Here is a 21,980-nt window from a genome sequence, read left to right as displayed (position 1 = left end):
CACATGGGAGTCAATGTGCTGGGAGCTGCTAAAGGAGCTCAGAAAACCCACAATGCAATATGGCATTAGCGTCATCTTGTACAAGAAGCTGATTATAAACAGCCACGAAAGGCAAACTCATGACTCCTTTTGGTACATTGGCTCTGGCTGATGTAATGTTTACACTCCTGCAAAAGGAACTCTTCAAGGTGCATTGGCGAGAGGCTTGCGATGCCTCTGCCCTTGACCATGTGGCAGGAGCCTTCCACAGCTTATGGGGGAAGCAGCCATAACAACCCCACAACTGCAAGCCTACTGCGGGGCAGGGCTTGTGGGGAGGGCGCGTCCGCCGAGGCCGGCGTCACGCGCGGCAGCGCCCCCTGGCGGCGGGCGGACCCGCGGAGCGCCCCCTGCTGCACCGGGTGACACGGGGGGGGGATGGAGGCCAGGAGGTCATCCGGGGTCATGGGGACAGGGCAGCTATGGAGGTCATGGAGGGTCATCAAGGTCATGGGGTCATTGGGGTCATGGGTATGATAGGGTCATGGGTGACATGGGGTCATCATTGGGGGTCATAGAGGATGGGGTTCATTGGGGCAATGGGGCTCTGGGGCTATATAGAGCCATGGGGCTGTGGAGCTATGGGGTTATGGGGCTATGGTGTTACAGTGCTGTGGGGCTATGGGGTTATGGGGCTATGGTGTTATAGTGCTGTGGGTCTATGAGGTTATGGGGCTGTAGGGCTATGAGGTTATGGGGCCATGGGGTTATAGTGCTGTGGAGCTATGGGGTTATGGGGCTATGGTGTTACAGTGCTGTGGGGCTATGGGGTTATGGAGCCATAACCCTGAGCCAGAGCTCAGCCCCACTTCCCATGGCCTCTCCAGTTCCTCCTCCAGCAGCACAGGGCACAGGCTGGGAATGGGAACAGGGCACCCGCAGTGTGCGGGAGGCTCTGCCCAGCACAGGGCACAGGTGGCGCAAGGACCACAGCTGGAGCCGGGGGTGCCTCTGAACACATCCTGTTCTGTTCCCGGCCGGAGCCCCCTCCTGCCTGGAGCCCGTTCCCAGCTCCGGCCGCAGGCTCTAGTCGGGCACGTCCACGATGGTGTCAGGTACTCGGAGTGGCGGATGCCAAAGGTCACTCCCTGGGGCCGGCTCTGCAGGGGGGCACACGGTGAGGGGGGGTTCTGGTCTGTGACCCCCATGGCTGCCCCCGGGGGTCCCTGCTGACCTGCCGGGGGCTGTACGCGGCGGGGCCCGGTTTGGTGGTGGTGTCCCCCGGCGGCATGTTCCGCGCCACCATGGAGAACCGCGGTGCCCGGTGCTTGTACACGTCCGTGTCCACCGTGTGGTACCGGCCTGGGCCTGGATTCTGCAGGCACAGCAGGGGAGCATGAGGTGGGTATCAGCACCGGCACTGCACCCAGAGCCTGCACCCAGAGCCTGCACCCAGCACCCTGAGATCCAGCACCCTGACACCCCAGTACCCTGACACCCAGCACCCTGACACCCAGCACCCTGACACCCAGCACTCTGACCCCCCACTACCCTGACCCCTGGTGCCCAGTACCCGGTGCCCTGACCCCCAGCACCATCACCCTCCCAGCACACTGACCCCTGGTACCCAGCCCCCTCACCCACCAGCCCCTCAGCATCCTGACCCCAGGACCTTGGTTCCCTGACTCCCTTCAACCCCCAGGCCCCATCCACCTGAGTCTCTGCCCCACCTTGCACAGGTCCTCATAGAAGGTGCTGACGGTGCTGCCCCTGACATGGAGTAGCTGGGGCTGAGGTCTTGCTCACAAGGTGTGGGCCCAGCATGGGGGGCAGGTGATAGGTAGAGGGGCCTGGGGACGGGGGTCAGTGGGTGACACCGCTCAGGAGGGAGGGACCAGCCCATCCCAGGCTGTGGGGAATATGGGGAGGGGGTGTCCATTCCATCCTGTGGGGGATTATGGGGTCCAGTTCAGGGATGAGGGGGGTCCCATCCCATGGGTGATGGTGGGGGGATCATCAGGGTCCCATCCCATGGGGGATCATATCCCATCCAATCTTGCCCTAGCCGATCCCATCCTATCCCATCCCATCCCATGGGGATCATGGGGTCCAATCTTATCCCATCCCATAGAGAATCCCACCCCATCCATCCTATGGGGGATCATAGGAGCCCTATTCCATCCCTTCCGGGATCATGGGGGCCCCATCTCATCCTATGGGGCATTATGGGGACCCTGTCCCATCCCATCCATCCCATGGGGGATCATAGGAGCCCTATCCCATCCCATCCCATGGGGTAAGGATTGGCTCCCCCCCCTGCTGCGGGTCCCGCTCTCACCTGGTGTCTGCTGCACGGCCCCGTGCCGGGTGCGGGGGCTCAGGGAGCAGGCGGGGGCCGTGGGGCTGCACCAAGTACCGGACTGCGGGGGGGGGGGGGCTCAGCGCGGGGCCTCTGCACTGCCCGGCCGGGGGGGGGGGGGGGTGCGGGGCCGGGGGGGGCTCACCTGGGCCGGGGGTGCTGAAGGGCAGCGGGTCCCGGGGCCGGCCGCAGATGGAGGACGGGGGCTCCGGGTGCTGCCGTGGGCGGTGCTGCCCCAAGGCACCAGGTACACGGGGCCCAGGCCCTGCTGCTGCGGCCGCTCCGGGAGCGCGGGGCCGGCACGGGGCGTGCGCAAGGAAACCTGAGGGGGGGGCACGGGGGGGGCTGGGAGCCAAACACCGAAACACACAGACACCCCCGACAGCACAGACACCTGCAGCACAGACACCTGCAGCACAGACACCTGCAGCACCCCTGACAGCACAGACACCTGCAGCACAGACACCTGCAGCACAGACACCTGCAGCACAGACACCTGCAGCACCCCCCACAGCACAGACACCTGCAGCACCCCCGACAGCACAGACACCTGCAGCACAGACACCTGCAGCACAGACACCTGCAGCACCCCTGACAGCACAGACACCTGCAGCACAGACACCTGCAGCACAGACACCTGCAGCACCCCTGACAGCACAGACACCTGCAGCACAGACACCTGCAGCACCCCCGACAGCACAGACACCTGCAGCACAGACACCTGCAGCACCCCAGACAGCACAGACACCTGCAGCACAGACACCTGCAGCACCCCCGACAGCACAGACACCTGCAGCACAGACACCTGCAGCACCCCCGACAGCACAGACACCTGCAGCACAGACACCTGCAGCACAGACACCTGCAGCACAGACACCTGCAGCACAGACACCTGCAGCACCCCCGACAGCACAGACACCTGCAGCACCCCCGACAGCACAGACACCTGCAGCACCCCCGACAGCACAGACACCTGCAGCACAGACACCTGCAGCACCCCTGACAGCACAGACACCTGCAGCACAGACACCTGCAGCACAGACACCTGCAGCACAGACACCTGCAGCACAGACACCTGCAGCACCCCCGACAGCACAGACCCCCCACAGCCCCCCCCCGACAGCACAGACCCCCCACAGCCCCCCCCGACAGCACAGACCCCCCACAGCCCCCCCGGAGAGCACAGACCCCCCCCGCACCCCCCATCCCCACATCCCCTTCAGGCCCCCACCGCACTCACCGATGCTTGAGGGGAGCCCGTACTTGGGCCCGGGGCTGGTGTAGAGGGCAGTGATGGGGCCCCGAGGGCAGTGGGGCCTCCAGCTGCACACCCAGGGGCTGTCCGACATGGGGGACACTGCTCAGTGAGCGCCTGCCTCAGCCACACCTGAGCCTGCGGGACAGGGGGTGCAGGACACGGCACCGGATCCTGTGGGACACTGCACTGGATCCTGTGGGACACTGCACTGGATCGTGTGGGACACTGCACTGGATCCTGTGGGACACGGCACTGGATCCTGTGGGACACTGCACTGGATCCTGTGGGACACGGCACCGGATCCTGTGGGACACGGCACTGGATCCTGTGGGACACTGCACTGGATCCTGTGGGACACTGCACTGGATCATACGGGACACTGCACTGGATCCTGTGGGACACTGCACTGGATCCTGTGGGACACGGCACTGGATCCTGTGGGACACGGCACCGGATCCTGTGGGACACTGCACTGGATCCTGTGGGACACGGCACTGGATCCTGCGGGACACGGCACTGGATCCTGCGGGATACGGGACTGGATCCTGTGGGACACTGCACTGGATCCTGTGGGACACTGCACTGGATCCTGTAGGACACTGCACTGGATCCTGCGGGACACTGCACTGGATCCTGCGGGACACTGCACTGGATCCTGTAGGACACTGCACTGGATCCTGCGGGACACTGCACTGGATCCTGTGGGACACTGCACTGGATCCTGCGGGACACTGCACTGGATCCTGTAGGACACTGCACTGGATCCTGTGGGACACTGCACTGGATCCTGTGGGACATGGCACTGGATCCTGTGGGACACTGCACTGGATCCTGTGGGACACGGCACCGGATCCTGTGGGACACTGCACTGGATCTTGCGGGACACGGCACTGGATCCTGTGGGACACGGCACCGGATCCTGTGGGACACTGCACTGGATCCTGTGGGAAGCAGCACTGGATCCTGCGGGACACTGCACTGGATCCTGTGGGACACGGCACTGGATCCTGTGGGACACGGCACCGGATCCTGTGGGACACTGCACTGGATCCTGTGGGAAGCAGCACTGGATCCTGTGGGACACGGCACTGGATCCTGCGAGAAGCAGCACTGGATCCCGCGGGACACAGAACCAGACCCTGCAGGACACAGGCGGCTCTCACAGGGAGGTGGCACAGGCACCATGTCACCGTGGTCACCATGGAGGAGTTCTGGAAATCTGCAGACCCTGGAATCCCCCTGCTCAGCACCCGGAGGGGACACCCAGGACCCCATGGATACAGCCCCCAGCACCCCATGGACACAGGCCCCAGGACACTGTGGATACAGCCCCCAGCACCCCATGGATGCACCCCAATAGTGGGGGTCCCCCATCCAGGGTGTAGGTCCCTGTGCAGCCTCTCACCCTGCACAGTCCAGCTGCAGCCTCTCTCCTCCCTCGGTTACTGGGACACCGGCACAACACTGGGCAGCACGGGGGAGGGTGAGGGGGTACAAGGACATGGGAGCATAGATGGAGACATACAAGGGTGTAGGATCATAGAATCATAGAATTAGTTAGGATTGGAAAGGACATTAAGATCACCCAGTTCCAACCCCCTGCCATGGGCAGGGACACCTCACACTAAACCATAGCACCCAAGGCTTCATCCTGCCTGCTCTTGAACACTGCCAAGGATGGAGCATTCACCACCTCCCTGGGCAACCCATTCCAGTGCCTCAGCACCTTAACAGCAAAGAATTTCTTCCTGATCTCCAACCTGAACTTCCCCTGTTTAAGTTTCAACCTGTTATCCCTTGTCCTATCACTACAGTCCCTAATGAACAGTCCCTCCCCAGCATCCCTGTAGGCCCCCTTCAGATACTGGAAGCTGCTCTGAGGTCTCCACGCAGCCTTCTCTTTTCCAGGCTGAACAGCCCCAACTTTCTCAGCCTGTCTTCATACAGGAGCTGCTCCAGTCCCTGATCATCCTCGTGGCCTCCTCTGGACTTGCTCCAACTGTTCCATGTCCTTTTTCTGTGTTGAGGACACCAGAACTGCACACAATGCTCCAAGTGAGGTCTCACAAGAGCAGAGTAGAGGGGCAGGATCACCTCCTTTGACCTGCTGGTCACACTCCTTTTGATGCAGCCCAGGATACAGTTGGTTTCTGGGCTGTAAGCACACACTGAAGCTGGCTCATGTTCATTTTCTCATCGACCAACACCCCCAAGTCCTTCTCCACAGGGCTGCTCTGAATCTCTTCTCTGCCCAACCTGTAGCTGTGCCTGGGATTGCTTCAATCCAAGTGTAGGACCTTGCACTTGGCATGGTTAAACTTCATGAGGTTGGCATCAGCCCACCTCACAAGCGTGTCAAGGTCCCTCTGGATGGCATTCCTTCCCTCCGGTGGATCAGCCGAACAACACAGCTTGGTGTCATCGGCAAACTTGCTGAGGGCGCACTCAATCCCACTGTCCATGTCAGCGACAAAGCTGTCCAACAAGACCGGTCCCAACACCGATCCCTGAGGAACACCACTCATTACTGCTCTCCATCTGGACACTGAGCCATTGACCACAACTCTGTGCGTGCACCCATCCAGCCAGTTCTTTACCCACCGAGTGCTCCACCTATCAAATTGATGTCTCTCCAATTTAGAGACAAGGATGTCATGTGGGACAGTGTTGAACGCTTTGCACAAGTCCAGGTCGGTGACATCAACTGCTCTAACCCTGTCCATTCGTTCCGTAGCCCCATCATAGAAGGCCACCCTATTGGTCAGGCAGGATTTTCCCCTAGTGAAGCCCTGCTGGCTGTCACCAAGCACCTGGTTGTTTTTCATGTGCCCTAGCATGCCTTCCAAGAGAATCTGCTCCCAGATGTTGCCAGGCACAGAGGTGACACTGACTGCTCTGTAATTCCCTGGGTCATCCATTTTCCCCTTCTTGAAAATGGGGCTTGTATTTCCCTTTTTCCAGTCATCGGGAGCTTCACCTGACTGCCATGATTGTTCAAATATGATGGACAGTGGCTTAGCAGCTTCATTTGCCAGCTCCTTCAGGACCCGCAGACGGATTTCATCAGGTCCCATGGACTTGTGCACGTTCAGGTTCTTAAGATGGTCTCGAACCAGATCCTCTCCTACAGTGGGCCTAAGGTCTTCATTCTCCACTTTTTACCTTTAAGGGGAACCACCTGAAGTCTTAACCATGCCTTCCCAAAGAATCTTAGAGAATAACAGAATCATAGAACTGTTTGGATTGGAAAGGACCTAAAGATCATCTAGTTCCAACACCCTGCCACAGGCAGGGACACCTCACACAAGATCATGGTGCTCAAGCCACGTCCAGCCTGGCCTTGAACACTGCCAGGGATGGAGCATTCACCACTGCTTTGGGCAACCTGTGCCAGTGCCTCACCACCCGCACAGGGAACAATTTCTTCCTTCTAGCTAACCTGAACTTCCTCTGTTTCACTTTAAGCCCATCACCCCTTGTCCTATTGCTACCGGCCCTGATCAAGAGTCCCTCCCCAGCATCCTTGTAGGCCCCTTCAGATGCTGGAAGGCTGCTATGAGGTCTCCATGCAGCCTTCTCTTCTCCAGGCTGAACAGCCCCAACTTTCTCAGCCTGTCTTTGTACAGCAGCTGCTCCATCCCCCTTAGCATCCTCATGACCCTCCTCTGGATTTGCTCCAACAGCTCTACGTCCTTCTGGTGAGGACACCAGAACTCTACCCAGTGCTCCAAGTGTGGGTCTCATGAGAGCAGAGTGGAGGAGCAGGATCACCTCCCTTGACCTCCTGGTCATGCTGGTGGTGATACAGCCCAGGACACAGGGGGTTTCTGGGCTCAAGCCCATGCTGAAGCCAGCTCATGTTCTGACCCCCAGGCCCTTCTCCTCGGGCTGCTCTGAATCACTTCTCCGTGCAGCCTGTAGCTGTGCTTGGGATTGCCCTGACCCAGGGGCAGGAGCTGCACTCGGCTTTGATGAACTTCAGGAGGTTGGTCACCTCTCCAGCATGTCCAGGTCCCTCTGGATGCCATCCCTTCCCTCCAGCACGCTGATTGCACCACACAGCTCGGTGTCGTCAGCAAACTTGCTGAGGGTGCTCGATCCCACTGTCTGTGTCACCAACAAAGATGTTGAACAGGGTCTGCCCCAACACTGACCCCTGAGAGACACCATTCCTCACTGGTCTCCAGTTGGACATAGAGCCACTGACCGCAGCTCTCTGCGTGCAGTCATCCAGCCAATTCCTTGTCCACCGGGTGTCCATCCAGCAAATTCACGTCTCTCCCATTCAGAGACAAGGACGTCGTGTGGGAGGATGTTAAATGACATTTATTTGCTCCAGAGAGCACGAACGTGGCAGGAAGGGCTGGGGGCAGCTGCTCACTTGCGGGGGGAGGGCAGGCCCCGGAGGTGGTAGATCCAGGAGCCCCCAGGGCAGGAGACCACCAGCCTGCTGGTGACAGGAGCCGGGCCGCCCGCGAAGGAGACGGTGATGGTGGTGCTGCTCTTGGCGCGCAGCACCTCGGGGGCCCTGACGGTGAAGCCCGGGTGCTTCACTGCGTATTGGAACGCCGTGGCCTTCCGGAAGACGTTCCTGAAGGAGATGGAGGTGGTGCCGCCGGCTGGGATGAGGAAGGGGCCCTGGGCTTCAGGGGGCAGCGCAAGGCCCATGAGTGGGATGCAGTACTGCCCGCCCAATGCAGAGCTGAGCTGCAGCGTGGCCTTGGCTTCGCCCAGGTGGCAGGGCTCAAAGGTCACTTCCACGCTCAGGTCCGAGCCCCCAGCACTGGCGGGTGCCGCACTGATGGATTTTGCCGTCTGGAAGTCGGCACAGTCGGTCTGTGCAGGGGAGACAAGAGACCATGGGGGGTGGGTCACAACAGCAGAGCCAGCACCTCGGGAAGAACACGATGGTCCCCTGGCCCTGGCCTGGCCCACCCACACCACACTCCTGGTGAGTGCCTGCGGGAATGGGCACGAGAACTGTGCAAACGTGCCCAGCAGGGACAACCCTGCACCCAAGCCCCAAGACGCCTGACTGCCAGACCTGGGCTGCAAGGGGGAAGCAAGCCCAGGCACCGTGGCACCTGCAACAGCAGCTCCAACCAGGGCAGCAGACACGGGCCCGCAAGGGAGGACAGTGCAGCTGGTGACAAGCCCACACCAGTGGGAAGACCCCTGGGCTCACATGGCCACCCTGGCTCTGCCACCCCAAGCCAGAGGCACTTGGAGCCCTTGGTGGAGAGGGCTGGTGCTGGCCAGAGGAGCTGCCTCCCAGCCAGAGCCCCGGCAGCCGCGCTCACCTGTACGAGGTACTCGGTCTTCTGCTGGGCAAAATGCCGTATTTTGGTGGTGATGGTCTGACGGGAGCCCAGCCTGGTGCGGAAATACACGGGCTTCTCTGGCCTGCTCCAGGTGGCTTTCAGCTGCAGCGTGTAAAACAGAGAGCCCAAGTTGCTGCTCTGGAGCACCAGCTGCCCGCTGCTCTCACCCGTTTGCAGGGGCTGATACTCCAAGACAAGATCCGCCTGGGAGGAAGGAAGGAAAAAGCCACTTTGTCAGGCAGAGGCAGGGAACACGTGTGCCTGACAAGGGGCAGCTGGTCCCTGCTGTGCTCAGGCAGTGCCGGAAGGCTGGGCTGCCTTCCCTGCTCTGACTCCCCTCTCTCGGGCACAGCCTTGCTCCTTCTGGGGGATGGTTCACTTAGGGACAGATCCCAACAGCTCACAGCCCTCCAGCACGATGCCAGAAGCTTCCCACCATAAAAACCCCTGTGCTCCCCCAGGGCACACACCACTTCCTGTCAATCCAGGCTGCAGACAACCTGGCCATGGGCTGAGGCTTGTCCTGCAGCCACTCACAGCTGGAAGCACCACACTAAATGAGGGGCACGTGGCACAAGGACCTGCCACGTGAGGCCCACTTGCAGCGTGTTCCAGGGGGCAGCAGGGCAGGCTCCACCTGCGCAGGATGATGCCCACTGGGGATATTCTCGCACACTGCTCCCTCTCTAGATCATCGGCAGGGAGCTGCCACCACGGAAGGAAGCCCCACATGGCTCCTTTCAGGCATCACCCTTCAAGAGCATCCCCTGCAGCCAGGAGTAGGGAGAGCAGAGGGAGCCGGAGGAGCTTTGCCCCTACCTTCGACTGTGCAGGGACAGTAAAGTGCTGGGGAACGCTGACGTCAGGCACTTTGCAGTTGATGTCAAACGTCACCGGGACAGGCAGAGGGTTGTCCACCTTGACGCTGGAGGACACTCTCTGCCGAACAGCGGTGCTCATTTGAACAGTGCCCATGGGTCCTGAAGCCACCGCCTTGAAAGTCACCATGTGGAACAAGTACTCTCCGGTTGTCTCATTGAGGAAGGTCACCTAAATCAGACAGAAAGGGAAGGGCTGCTCATTCCACACATGAAAACAGACCCAAAAGAGCCCACTGAGCTCAGCGCCCTGCTTCCAGGAATGGCTGTGAGCACCCACCGAGGAAGAGCACAAGACCACAGAAAGCACGTGCGGTATTTCATAGGACCTGTGCACATGGAGGTATGAAGAGGCATGTAGCTTCTCGGTGAGCCAACAGCTCCTTGAAGGGCCCTGCAGACCAGTGTCCTCACTTACCTTTGCCCTGAAGACTCCTTCTTTGTAGGAGAGGAAGGTGAGCTGGTAGTCCTTCTTCGCAGAGCTTGGCACGTCCATGTAGGAACACCCCTGCAGCACAGAACTGCTTTCCAGGTTCTCTGGTTTGAGCATGTCAATAATCACCAGGAACCTGTGGGTGAGAAGGACACAGTGAAGGTCAACACGAAGGACTCCCATAGGATACCCATCGTGTGGGGGTACAATACAGCCCCTCTCATCCTCAGTGCCTCAGGCACAGGGCACCAGCTCTCATCCCCCTTGCAGGAAAGCCCTCCAGGGTGCCTCTGCACAGGCAGAACGTGGGTATGGCCAGACACGGCCAAGGAGAGGGACAAGCTTTCAGGAAGGAGCTTCCAGGCACTTCCAGACTTCCTGGGCTGGACTCACCTCTGTGGTCTGTGCAGCCAGTTGGACACAGGGATGAGCTCCGTGTGGCACTTCCTGCATGGAACCTGCCGGGAAATGGCCCCTGAACACCTGGGGGCTTCAGCAGTTCCTTCCAGGTGGTAGCGTAAGCCTGTCCCGTCCGGTAGGGGGAAGAAGATGGAGCCCTACAGACAACGAATAGGACAAGTCGGCTCTGGAGCACCCCTGGCCAGCCCCATGCCTCAGGCTCTCACTGCAGCAACTTCCAGCACGCCCAGCTGGCAGAGCTCTGCCTGCAGCCCTGTCCCGTGCAGGAGGAGGCACCAGCATCGCACCTGCTCAGAGCTGGTTGTGAGTGGGTGCATGGCCCACAGGACATGGCACAGCTACAGGACACAGAGGCAGCATCTCTGGGCAAAGCAAGGAGACACGGGCCCTGCAGCAGAGCTGCTCTGCACATCCCAACACTCCCTTACTGGCCACACTCACCTGGGCACGTCCCTGCCAGCCTGTGCTCATGCAGGGACAGTCCTGGGAAGGGGGTGCCCGTCCCTCATGAGCTCCATTGCCTCAGTCCTGCTGGCCTTAGCCCCAACAGCACTGCCCAGACAGCAGCCTCTAAGCTGGCACAACAGGGGCCCACCAGCCGTGGGCCATGGAAAGTTCATATCCATGATCATTCTGGGTGCCCGTGGATCCCAGACACCTGCCTCTGCCATCTCCTCTGCCTCCACAGCAGCTGAAAGCTGCAAGACTCCTCACGCAGGCTCTACGTTAAAGACATGCTGAGCACGTGCAACCCTAAGGGCACAGATCTGCTGAGCACCCTGGAGACGGAGACCAGAAATCTCTGACCTCATTTCTGGCCTACTGTTAAGGTCAGCTGGAGCGGGACAAGGACCCAGCAGCTCCAGCACCCCAGAGCCCTTCTGAACTGACCCCTTGGATTTATGAGCTTGTGGCACAGAAAACATTGCAGAGGGGCCAGTCACCCCCATGTGCCCAGCCTGAGACCTGCAGGAAGGGCTCCTCCCACAGCTCCTGCATGACTGTCAAGAGATCTCTCTCGTTTCCCACGTGCCTGTTCACGGCCAGGAGGGCACTGAGAAACTGCAGGGCAGCTTTGCCCTTCTTGCTCCCTGCAAGCTGCACAAGGACAGGCACAAGTGGTTGTGCCCAGGGCTCGGAGAGCCTGTGCAGCCGTGCGCTGAGCGTGGGGGTCTCTGAGCCCCCTGGGCTGCCACAGGCAGCCACCAGGAGCTGCGCAGAACAAACTTCATTTCTTGGCCTTCAGAAAGCCTGGCTCTTTAGGTCAGCTGCTCCAACACGTTTGGTGTCAGGCCCGAGTTCCCATCTGCCCTTTGCCCGTGCCTGGCCCCCAGCCACCACAAAACCCAGCTTCCAACAGAGGGCACAGGACACCTTCAGCTTGGACAGGACCTCTGAAGGTCATCTCGGCCAACCTCCTGCCCAAAGCAGGGTGAGCTACAAGGGTCATGCCACGAGGGTCAGCACACGCTGGCACAGCTCACGTACCTGGTGCTTCTTGTTCTCAGAGCTCATGGTTAGGGGTCTGTAGGTGACCTGGTAGACCTTTTCTTTTTGCCTGGCCTCCAGATGGATAAATTCAGGCCCTTTCCAGTATTTCCCCTCAATGATGGGCTGCAGGGTCCAGGCCTCGCTGCTCGGGTTGGACAGGAGGATGGTCTGGCTCTGCCTCTCACGCACATGGCAGCTGAAAGTCAGCGTCTGTAACAGAGGAGCACAGAGGCTGCTGGGTCGTACCCACAACCCTTCCCACTCTTCTCACGCTGGCTCTGCACCAGGACCTGGATCACAGGGAGCAGCTTTTCCTTGTCACATGCAAAAATTACGCTTTGGCCATAGCTTTTGGAGTAAATCAAGCTGGTTGCTCTTGAAGAAGGGAGCAGAACAAGCCTTTCACATGCTGGGTGAAACGGGGAGTCCTGAAAGGAAACTCCTGTGCAAGGACAAGATCTGCAGCCACACAGCCCCTTCCTTCGTGGGCAGGAGGAAGAGGAGCTCCACGCTCTCTTTGGGAGCAAGAGCCAACAGCTCCCAGGCTGCCCCATCCCAGGGACTGGATGCAGATGCCTTGCCCCTTCCTACAGCTGAATGCCCTCCCCTGGCCCAGCAGGGGGGAGAAGTGTGGCTGCAGGTGCAGTGCTGGGATACAGTGAGGTGGCTCTGTGAGGAGGGTCTCAGAAGAGCCCAGCAGGGTGTTCCCATGGCACAGGTGCTGCAGTGCAGAGCCAGGACAGCTGAGCTGCTCACTGGAGGAGCAGCACCTTGAACAGGGGAGAAAGGCAATGACAGGGCTCAGGAATTCTGGCAATCCTGCCCAGCAGTTTCTCTCTGGGATACCCCAGCACCAGCGAGTCTGTGCTCACAAGTGTCCTTCAGTTCCTGCCCTGGGAGAGATGTGGTGCAGATGCTGGGGTCCAGGGGCCCATCCTGTCCCTGCTGCGTTACCTCTTTGGGGCCAGGGGCCTCCACGCAGGATCCTGCCAGCGTAAGCCGCAGAGCCTCACTGCCCTGGATGAAGCACCGCAGCCCCTCGTACTGGACAGCCTGGCTCAGCTTCGAGGGGCGGAAGGTCACAACCAAGGGGACATCCATCCCTGGGCTGATGTAACCCTTTGTGGGGCTGATGGAAAAGTCTGGCTTGAAGCTCTCCGTGTCCCACATAAACCTTGCCGAGGAAAGCACAAGGACAGGAAAGAAGGATTAGCCACGGGGAGCTGTGAAGGCAGTGTAAGCCTCAGTGTGAGGCTCCAAGTCTCTTGTGGGCTTTCCCACCACATCTCAGGCCTGACCCTGAGCCACCTGGCAATAAGGCTTCAGGCTGGGCAGGACCTGCTGCTTTACCTGACTCTCGTGTCGCCCGCGTTCCGCATGACGACGCGCCGGCACGTGTAGCTCTGCTGCACCACGGCTCCAAAGCTGAGCTGGTCCTGGTCCAGGCTCACGAGGCTGCCCTGGCAGGAGCCCCGCACCACACAGAGGGAGCGCACCAGCCCGCGGCACTCCAGCAGCACTTCCCCGCTGAACGGCTGCATGCGGCGCTTCGGGGAGAAGGTCACCTCCACTTTGCAGGTGTCTCCTCTGCCCTTCAGCTTTAGATCCTTGCTGGGCTTCAAGCACAGAACCTACCCAAAGAAACGAGTGGAGACTATTTCATCTGGCAAGCGAGCTGTGGAGCCTCCCTCACCACACTCAGGGAAGAGGCTTCCAATTCCTCTTCTGTCCCCACCAGCACTGCCCCAGTCCCACTCATTCCCTCCTAGGCATTCCTAGGGAATACCAAAGGTGTTTTCTACCATGTGTCCACCTGGTCACGGCGAGGTCAACTCTGTCTTCTAAAGCTTTCACATACGTTCCAACAGAGCTGCAACTCTCCCTCTTTCAAGATTCACCTCCCTCACCTTTCCAGATCTAAAACACATGGCTGCATCCTGATGGATGTGTCTAAAACAGGCTAGAGGAATTGTGCTGCCTTCTCACTTCTGGCTCTCGGGGAGTCCTGGCACCCAGCTCAGCTGAAGCATTCGCACTGCAGGCATCTGCTGCCAGAGCAGTGCCAGCAGGGAGGACAGGGCAGGCACAGGCAGCCAGGGCAGCCCACACCTGAGTCATTACCTACTAGCTCCCACCCACAGCAGCTCAGCGCTCCCTGCAGGCACACCAAAGTGCTCTGCAGAGAAGGAACGGGCCTTACCCCAGCTTCCTGCAACTCTGGCACGGTGGACGTGACCCTCAGCTTAAAGGTGAGAGGGGCTGCACTCTTGTTGGCTACGGTGACCATCTTCTTCACCGTCTGTCCAATGCAGACGTTTCCCAGCTTCACCACCTTTCCTGGTGGATCCACAACGTCAACCTGAGGCGGTAGGGATTGATATCAAGCCAAAGGAAAGAAGGAGAAAAGGCTTTCTGCCACTCTAGTGGCAGAAACCCAAACCATGGGAGGCTGGGGAAGAGAGGAGGAAATGAGAAAACCATGCCGGTTGCCACCTGGAGTTTTAGCCTTTAGATTTCATCTCACCTTCATTTTTATGCCCCTTCCTTGGGCCTCATCAGTCAGCTTCTCTCCCGGGGCACAAGGAGGCAGCAACAAGCTGTTGGGGCTGTTGTCATCTTTCGGTGTCCGTAGGGGCTGTGCACAGAAGGAAGAGAAACCATGGACAGGATGAGTTTCTTGACCTTCACCATGTGAGCAGGCTCCCCAGCCGAGCCATCCCCTCCCACATTCCTTCCCCCCAGGGGCAGGGATTATCCAAGTCCCTCTGCAGCCTGCCAGCAGAGCTGGCTAACCCTGGAAGGCCACCAGGATTTGCCCTGCGCACTGCCCCCGTCTCCCTGCACAAGCCTGGCCATGATGGAGTGCTGGGAATCTACAGAGTGTGCACAGACCTTCCCCCTCACCTGCTCCTCAGCAAGGTGCTGCTGCTCAAACTGCACTGAGTAAACCTCACAGGGCTTCTTCACCACCACTGTCCCCTCTTCCCCATGGCTCTGGGGCAGCAGCGGTCCCAGCTCCAGCTCTGCGGGGATGGACTCCAGCCGTGGCTCCAGACCACGTCCCAAGACCGGCACCTGCAGGCGTTGGCTGCTCTGGCAAATCTGGATCTGCAGCTCGCCCCGGTAGCACTTCTGCAAAGAAGCAGCACAGAAAGCTCCTCCGTGAAGCCCCAGCTGACAGCACCTCCAAGTCAACAATCGCCCAGGGTCAGGGGTCTTGTCAGCACCTCCAAGCTGAACCCAAAACAGGTATTTACTTAGAGCAGGGGCTACAGCATCTGCATGGCTCTCAGGAACTGCAGCGAGTCCTGCTCTGGAGCATAACTGGACAGTTGGCTCCCAGGTGGATCTAAAATGGGCTATCAGAGGTTTTCACCTGGGCATGGGGAGCGCAACGCTCATGAGAAAGGTCTGCTTCCTCAGACACAGTCCTGGCACTGCAGCACCAGGCAAACATCAGCTGTGTGCAAGAGGCACCTGAGCTCTCACTGGGCACAAATAAGGATCATCTTCTCTGCTCAGTGCTTGCCTCTGGTCAAAGCCAGACACGAGACGCTGAAATCTCCACGAGCAATTGAGAACCCTGGGACTGTCCCCAGGCATGGAAGCACTTGTGTCCATCCTGTCACACGCTACCAGTTTCCAAGTCACGGTGGCCACATGCAAACTGCCTTTGGGAATGCTCCATCATTTAAGCTGGCTCCCGAACTGCTTGGGAACGTGCAGGGGAAACTGAGGCACAGGAAGCTCCACGTGGGGGCAGAGCTCATCCCCCGCTCCCTGGGCTGGCCTCCCCTTACCACACTGCCCTGCCAGACCTCCTGGCGTGACACCCACCAATCTCACCTCTTCCGTGGGTGAAAAACGGACTTGGACGTGGCACTGCTGTCCTGGAGCGAGGCTTCCAGCTGAGGGCAGCACCTCAAAGCCACAGGGCACAGACTTCATCTCCTCCAGCAGCTTCTGGTGCTCGCTCCCTGGCAGATGTTTGTCCACCTGCGCACACAAACCAGTGGCGTGAGGTCTCCTTGGTCTGTGAGGACAGACCCTCGGTTCCTGCAGTGCTCTGAGATGCTGGCACGGTGCAGGAAGCACCTTCATCCCACCCAGACGTGGCCACCACTGCCTAGAACTGGAGGGCAAACATGCTGGCAGGGCAGGCAGATGGGGAGGCAGTGTCCTCAGAGGAGGAGGAATGGGTGAAGACAGCAGAGAAGTGAAGCATCAGCTAGTGAACAGGCCCAGGTGAACCAGCCTTGCTCTGTACCCTCAAAAGCTTCCTCAAGCGAGCTGCAGCCCAAGTGCTCAGGCAGCCAGAGGGGCACAAAAGGCAGGAAAGGCAAAGAGAACCCAACCGAGAAGTTGTGTGTTACACGTTGTCTGTGCTTTACCTCCTGAACAGGATCAGTCATGCTGATGGACCATTTACAGGGGACCTGGAACGTGTTGTGGAGCTGGATGGTTTCTTCCTGGCACTGCCCACACTGGACAGCAGAGAACTCCAGCCTGTCCCTGGACACGCAGAGGGACGGCTCAGCCACCATGGCACGGAGGCGGACCTGGATTGTGGGGCCTCCTCTGACCTAGAGAAGGACAGAGCATCCGGTTGAGAGACCACCTGATACTCGCTGCTGTGCCCAACCTGCTGCCTGCCCCAGAACCTGGAGTACCTTGATGGGCAGGAGCACATCCGCTTTTCCCAGGCGCAGGTTGGCACTTTGTGGGTCGAAGCACACTTCAAATGTCTTGCTCTCACAGGAGGGCAGGCGCTTCACACACTCCAGGCACACGCTGAAGCCTGAACACAGCAAAATAAAGCAGCTGAGATATGCAAGCAACAGGAAATGGCTCAGAAGCACGGTAAGGCCACAGGGGTGTCCTGGCTGGCAGCTCTCTGAAAGACCCCTTTGCATCTCCAGAGAAGCTGCTCTTCTCCCTCTGGCACTGCCCAAAGCAAAAGGACTTTCACAACCAGAATCCAGGGGTTACATAGTAAAAAGAAATCACATTGCTTGAGGAACTCCAGCAATTCCTTCATCAGGCGTCTCAGGGAAGGATGCATAGACCTCTCCAAAGGAGAATTGCCACCTAAGATACCAAATGCTGGGGTGTTCCCTGACAGCGGCTTAGAAGAGACGACTGGCCACCCCGCAGAGACAGCAGTCACCATGTGCTGGAGCTGCAGCCTTACCTCAAGGCCTCTTTGGGAAGCCTGTTTCCATAGAGCAGAGGATCCCACAGGCCGGTCAATAAAGGCTGAGCAGAAGTGCTCTGGCACTATGAACTCTAAACAAAGCACTTCCGAACCACAGAGGGTCCATCTGTTTGCAACATAAACCCTCAGAGTGCACAAAGAAACTCGGATGATGCTCACGGGAGCCAAGAGCAGAAGATGCTGAGAGGCGATCAAGGTGATCAGCCCTTCTGGCCCCTGCAATCAGATTGTAGGGCAGCCACAGGCAGAGCAGGTCTCTGGGCACTGCTCGCCACAAGTCAGGCTCTTGAACAGGGCACCCAGCACGGGGGTACTAAGGAGGAAAAAGCTGTCCAAGGAAGTACTCAGATCTCCCCATGTCCAATGGCTTCAGCTGATGTGTCAGAGATAGCTCCTTCAAGCCCCCGTGAAGCCTCTCCACCATGGGTTACCTGTGTTATACAGGACATATCCATCGACACGGAAAGATGCAGGGAAGTGCCCAGTGTTGGTGATCTTCACCATGTGTGTGTGGATGTCACCGGGAACAACATAGCCAAGGTCCAGGATATATTCGGGCAGCTCAGCTCTGAAAGGAGGAGTAAGGACACTCTGTAAACCCCAGCATGGCATGGGCTGGAGAAGCAAATGGAGTGGATAATTCTGTATTCACTGCTCTGAAAGCTCAAGCCAAGCCCAGGAAACCCAAGGCCTGAGTACCCAGTAATAACACTTGGCTAAGTCATGGGGAGTGCAGGGCCTAGGATTTATCAGCCACCAATGGGATCTTCGAGTGACTTTAAAGTGGGTACTGGACACAGTTCCTGTGCTGCAAAAAGCCATTGCAGAGAAGTCCACTGCATCTCCACTGGTCTCAATCAAACTGCTAAGCTGGTGTCCAGCCCAAGCCTGAAACTGCTTCACGACCTTGTCATAGCATTTCCTTGCAGAGGCCTTTGCAGGCAATCCCACTTGGAAAAGTGCATAAGGGATCTGGACCATTCCCTGCTCTTCCTGCATAGTGGGGTCTGTTTCTTGGCACAAAGACGCCAGCTCTGAGATGCCCCTTTCAGAGCTGGTCAGCAGGGGTGGTGCCTGTGCTGTCTGCAAGGGCTTGCTCGTCTGCACCCCTCAGCTCTGAGAACAGAACCCAGCAGCTGTGGGGAGGGGAGCACCTCCAGAGCTCAGGGGCGCACTGTGCAAGCGAGGACACCGACCTGCCCACAGGGAGCACATCATAGCTCTCAGCATCAGGCCCCTTCTGAAGTCCGCAGCTGTTCCCAGCTCTGAGACACAAGGAGCTCTCAGGAGCAGGCCTGCACTGCTGGCTGTTACCCTCGGGGCCCCTGCACACAGGATACAGGACTCCCTACTAACTTGAGAAGCCTCCGATGGACACGCTGGTGAAAGGCTGTGTCCTCCGGGGGACGGGAGCTGAGAGCTTTCTGCTGCTCCACGGCATGTTCCTCCATCAGCATCTCCTCCATCTGCATCTGCAGCTGAGCATCCCACTGAGGAAAGTAAAGACAGGGGCTGCTTAGCAAAGGTCCTTCCCAAGGCACAAGCTTGTCTCAGGTGGAGGATCCCACCCTACTCTTGTTGAGAGAGGCGATGGAGTCATTCTGTCTCACTGCTCAGTGTCTGGGACACTTCCTGCTCTCTCAGGCAGGATCATAGCTCCAAAGAAATGAACTCCAGTGTCTCTACCTGCCCAGTTATCAAAGCTGATCTGGACACATGGACAGACAAGCCAGAAACCTTCCAAAGCTCCAAGTATGTCCCTGCCCCCAGTTAGTGCCAAAGCAGCTTGGACAAAAGCTCTCCTGGAAAGGGAACCATGAGAGAGCTGGAGCCTCTCGGAGATCCAGAACACAGCACAGCCTCAGGGAGCATTCAGGCTGCTGCTTTACACGCTGTAAAGCTGGCAGGGCTTGGCCAGTGAGCAACAAAACCCCCAGCACCGACCTGAATGTCCTTCAGAGCACCATAAACCCAACTGCTTGAGCACAGCCCTTAGCATCTCCTGGGGTAGTCAGGAGCTGGTGCATCTCCAGGAGGGACAACTCCCAGAGGTGGGCAGCCCATGGGACACGCTGAGCTGACACAGTCCGTGGCCAGGGCTGTGCAGGGAGGCACCCAGTGCCAGCAGAGCCCTGGGCACAGGGCCGTGGGGCGCAGGGGCTCCAGTGACACGCAGGAGGGTGGCACGTGTGGGACAGGGCAGCAGCTCTACTCACCATGGTGCCCGAGTCATCCATGCGGGGCTCGGCTGCCACAGCCTCCCCCAGAGCAATGGCCTCGTCTCTCTGGCTGCCTTTGTCCAGCTTTTCTTGGGCCTTTTGGAGGATCTTCTCATATTTGGCGTTGCCTGAAAGCACAGAACACCACCAATAGCAGTGGGGCAGCACAAATCCCATGGAAGACGGGAAGCCCCATTCCCCCAGCACGCAGACACAAACTGCTCCAGCAATGGAGAGAAAGGCGATCCTGCTGCTTCTCACCCCCAGCCGTCTTTCTCACCACACAGGAGCATCTCAGCCCCACAACGTGATGCAAACCCAACCCTGTCAAAATCCCTGCCAGCCTCTCTTGCAGCTTCCCTGTGCTTTTCTGCCCAGCCCTCGTCTTCCCAGACCTCTGCCATACGCTGGCAAGCTGTGCAGGATGGTTCCTGCGGCAAAGCCACACGGGCTCGTCTGCCAGAGACCAAGGAAGCAACCAGAGGGCTGAGTTTGCCTGACAGCCCTGAAACCTCCAGGCCTGGCGGAGGTGCCCGTGAGCTGCCCTATGGGCATATGGCATGGGGGAAAGCCAGGTGACCTTCCTGGCGAGCAGACAGGCAGTGCTCACCTTTGATGTTCCTGGGCAGGTTCAAGTGGATCCTGGGAAAGGTCCCTTCTCCTTTCAGGCAGACTTTTTCTGGCTCCAGGTGACCCACTTGGATCTGGAAAGCCCTGCAGAAGACTCCAGGCACTCCTGGCAGGTAATAGACTGTCAGCACTTGCTGCTTGCCAGGTTCAACGTAACCCTGCGGGGCACAGAATACGGAGGGAGGTAGTGTACCAAAGAGGACTCAGTGGAGGGATGGCTCACACGACAGACACGCTGAGGACACAAGACAGCTTCTCATACATAAGGAAACATCAGACATCACCACCTCCAGCTTTCTTGTACCCAAACGCCCCAGTCTCCTACACCAAGATGCAGTATGTCCTTCAGAGGCCTCGCAAGGCTGCCCTCTGCTCAGCATGAGCACAGCTCTTCTGCTGACAGGGTTTACCCTCTGCTAGCCAGAGCCAGGCACAACAAACCAAAGCTCTTTCACCAGCTGCTCTGGAAGAGCACCGAAGGGCCTGCGCTTCCAGCAGGGCCAGCAGCTCCTGGCAGCAGCTTGCAGGAGAGGACATCAGCGTGTCATCCCTCAGGCGGACAAGCACTGAGGAAGGTGGAAGCCACTCGGCCCTTTGCTTCCCTTCCCATTGCAAAAGGGCACCAAGCCAGGAACATTGCTCCAGCTCTAAGACACCCAGGCAGGATGACAACTGGGATGGAGTGATGCTCCAGTGATGGCACAACCAGAGAGCTCAGCACTCAGCTCCAAAGAGCTCCCGCATCCATCGTGCCTCCCACTGCTGGTTGCTGTAGGACAGCAGAGCCAGCAGCGGCCAAGGCCAGTCAAGGGCTCCATTAGGATCGTGCTCGATGCACCTCCTCTGCCTCTGCAGCAATCGCTCACAGCCCTGTCTCTCCTGCCTGGTTTTGGACGGGGGTTGTGTGCTCATTCCCCCTATTTTCCCCCAAAACTCTCTCCTGGGCAGCCTGACACAGGCCGGGTGAAGCCCTTGTGCTACTCACCATGCTGGGCACGACCAGGGGCACGCCAGGCAGAGGGCTGGCTGCAGTGCCTGTGCCGGGGCTCAGCACCACAAAGGCAAATCCCAGCTTCCCACTGTTCTGCAGGGTCACTGCTGCTTCCAAGACTTTGTTAAACACCTGAGGAGAGGACAGAAGAGCAGGAAGTTACAGGCACACGTCTGCTGCTCACAATTTCATTCCTCTTCCATTGGGTCGAAAGCAAAGGAACACAGCCCAGAAGCAGGGAGCGCACAGGAGAGATGGGCACTGGGCTCTCTGGGTTAACCTGGGCAACCCGTGACTGCAGGGTACCTCTGAGCCCTACACAGGGACAGGTATTTGTGGCAGAGGTGCAATTACAACCATGGAAAGATTAGGAAGAAACCAAGTAGGGGACACAAGCCCTCTGCACTTGAAGGTGTCACCCAACAGCAAGCTGAAACACAGGAGGAGGCACTGAGGCATTTCAGGAGAAAAGGCACCTGCACACAAGTATTTGTGGGCAAAATACAAGCCAAAAGGGAGACAAACAGGGCAACGCACACATGGCCAACAGCTGGAAACAGCTGTGGGGTTGTAACTGGAAAGAAGTACAGTGAGAGTTATTCTGTGACACTCTATCCAGCTACAGTGACTGGAAGCCCAAGTCAGCTGCCTCCTTGGCCGATGAATCAGGAGCATTGAAAGAGAGCACCTCCTTGCCAGCCTCCTTCCCATCCAGCCTGAACTTGAACATTGCCACGGACGGAGCAACTTCCTTGGGCAGCCTGTTCCAGTGCCTCACCACTCTCA

The 21,980-nt window shown here is 58.7% G+C and overlaps 2 protein-coding genes across 2 annotated transcripts; both read right to left on the bottom strand.

Moving 5' to 3' along the window:
• Positions 1-251: 251 nt before the first annotated feature.
• On the bottom strand, positions 252-3,687 carry LOC117438663 (outer dense fiber protein 3-like). Its single transcript, XM_034074102.1, has 7 exons — positions 3,579-3,687; positions 2,484-2,660; positions 2,318-2,399; positions 1,771-1,831; positions 1,214-1,354; positions 1,078-1,139; positions 252-459 (listed from the first exon to the last, which is right to left on the bottom strand). Exons 1-7 carry the CDS (start codon positions 3,685-3,687, stop codon positions 252-254), a joined length of 840 nt encoding a protein of 279 aa, XP_033929993.1.
• Positions 3,688-7,973: 4,286 nt separating this feature from the next.
• LOC117438662 (hydrocephalus-inducing protein-like) lies at positions 7,974-19,008 on the bottom strand. Its single transcript, XM_034074101.1, has 15 exons — positions 18,965-19,008; positions 17,786-17,922; positions 16,810-16,937; positions 15,215-15,271; positions 14,664-14,774; positions 14,340-14,498; positions 13,490-13,770; positions 13,094-13,313; positions 12,137-12,349; positions 10,622-10,785; positions 10,214-10,364; positions 9,737-9,967; positions 8,897-9,121; positions 8,281-8,432; positions 7,974-8,187 (listed from the first exon to the last, which is right to left on the bottom strand). Exons 1-15 carry the CDS (start codon positions 19,006-19,008, stop codon positions 7,974-7,976), a joined length of 2,487 nt encoding a protein of 828 aa, XP_033929992.1.
• Between the last annotated feature and the right edge of the window lie 2,972 nt (positions 19,009-21,980).

Source organism: Melopsittacus undulatus, unplaced genomic scaffold (genome assembly GCF_012275295.1).
Source record: "Melopsittacus undulatus isolate bMelUnd1 unplaced genomic scaffold, bMelUnd1.mat.Z mat_scaffold_55_arrow_ctg1, whole genome shotgun sequence".
NCBI classification, from domain to species: domain Eukaryota; kingdom Metazoa; phylum Chordata; class Aves; order Psittaciformes; family Psittaculidae; genus Melopsittacus; species Melopsittacus undulatus.
This window is presented reverse-complemented; position numbering and strand designations above follow the sequence as displayed.

Excerpts from the sequence above, each read along its gene's own strand:
- LOC117438663 (XM_034074102.1), bottom strand. The coding sequence starts at position 3,687 with ATGTCGGACAGCCCCTGGGTGTGCAGCTGGAGGCCCCACTGCCCTCGG. Across the intron at positions 2,661-3,578 it reads CGGGCTCCCCTCAAGCATCG|GTTTCCTTGCGCACGCCCCG; the intron begins GTGAGTGCGGTG and ends CCCCCCCCTCAG. Across the intron at positions 1,355-1,770 it reads ACCTTGTGAGCAAGACCTCA|AATCCAGGCCCAGGCCGGTA; the intron begins GCCCCAGCTACT and ends CTGTGCCTGCAG.
- LOC117438662 (XM_034074101.1), bottom strand. The coding sequence starts at position 19,008 with ATGATCCTGCCTGAGAGAGCAGGAAGTGTCCCAGACACTGAGCA. Across the intron at positions 10,365-10,621 it reads TGGCTGCACAGACCACAGAG|GTTCCTGGTGATTATTGACA; the intron begins GTGAGTCCAGCC and ends TCTCACCCACAG. Across the intron at positions 8,188-8,280 it reads AGCTCTGCATTGGGCGGGCA|GAACGTCTTCCGGAAGGCCA; the intron begins GTACTGCATCCC and ends CATCTCCTTCAG.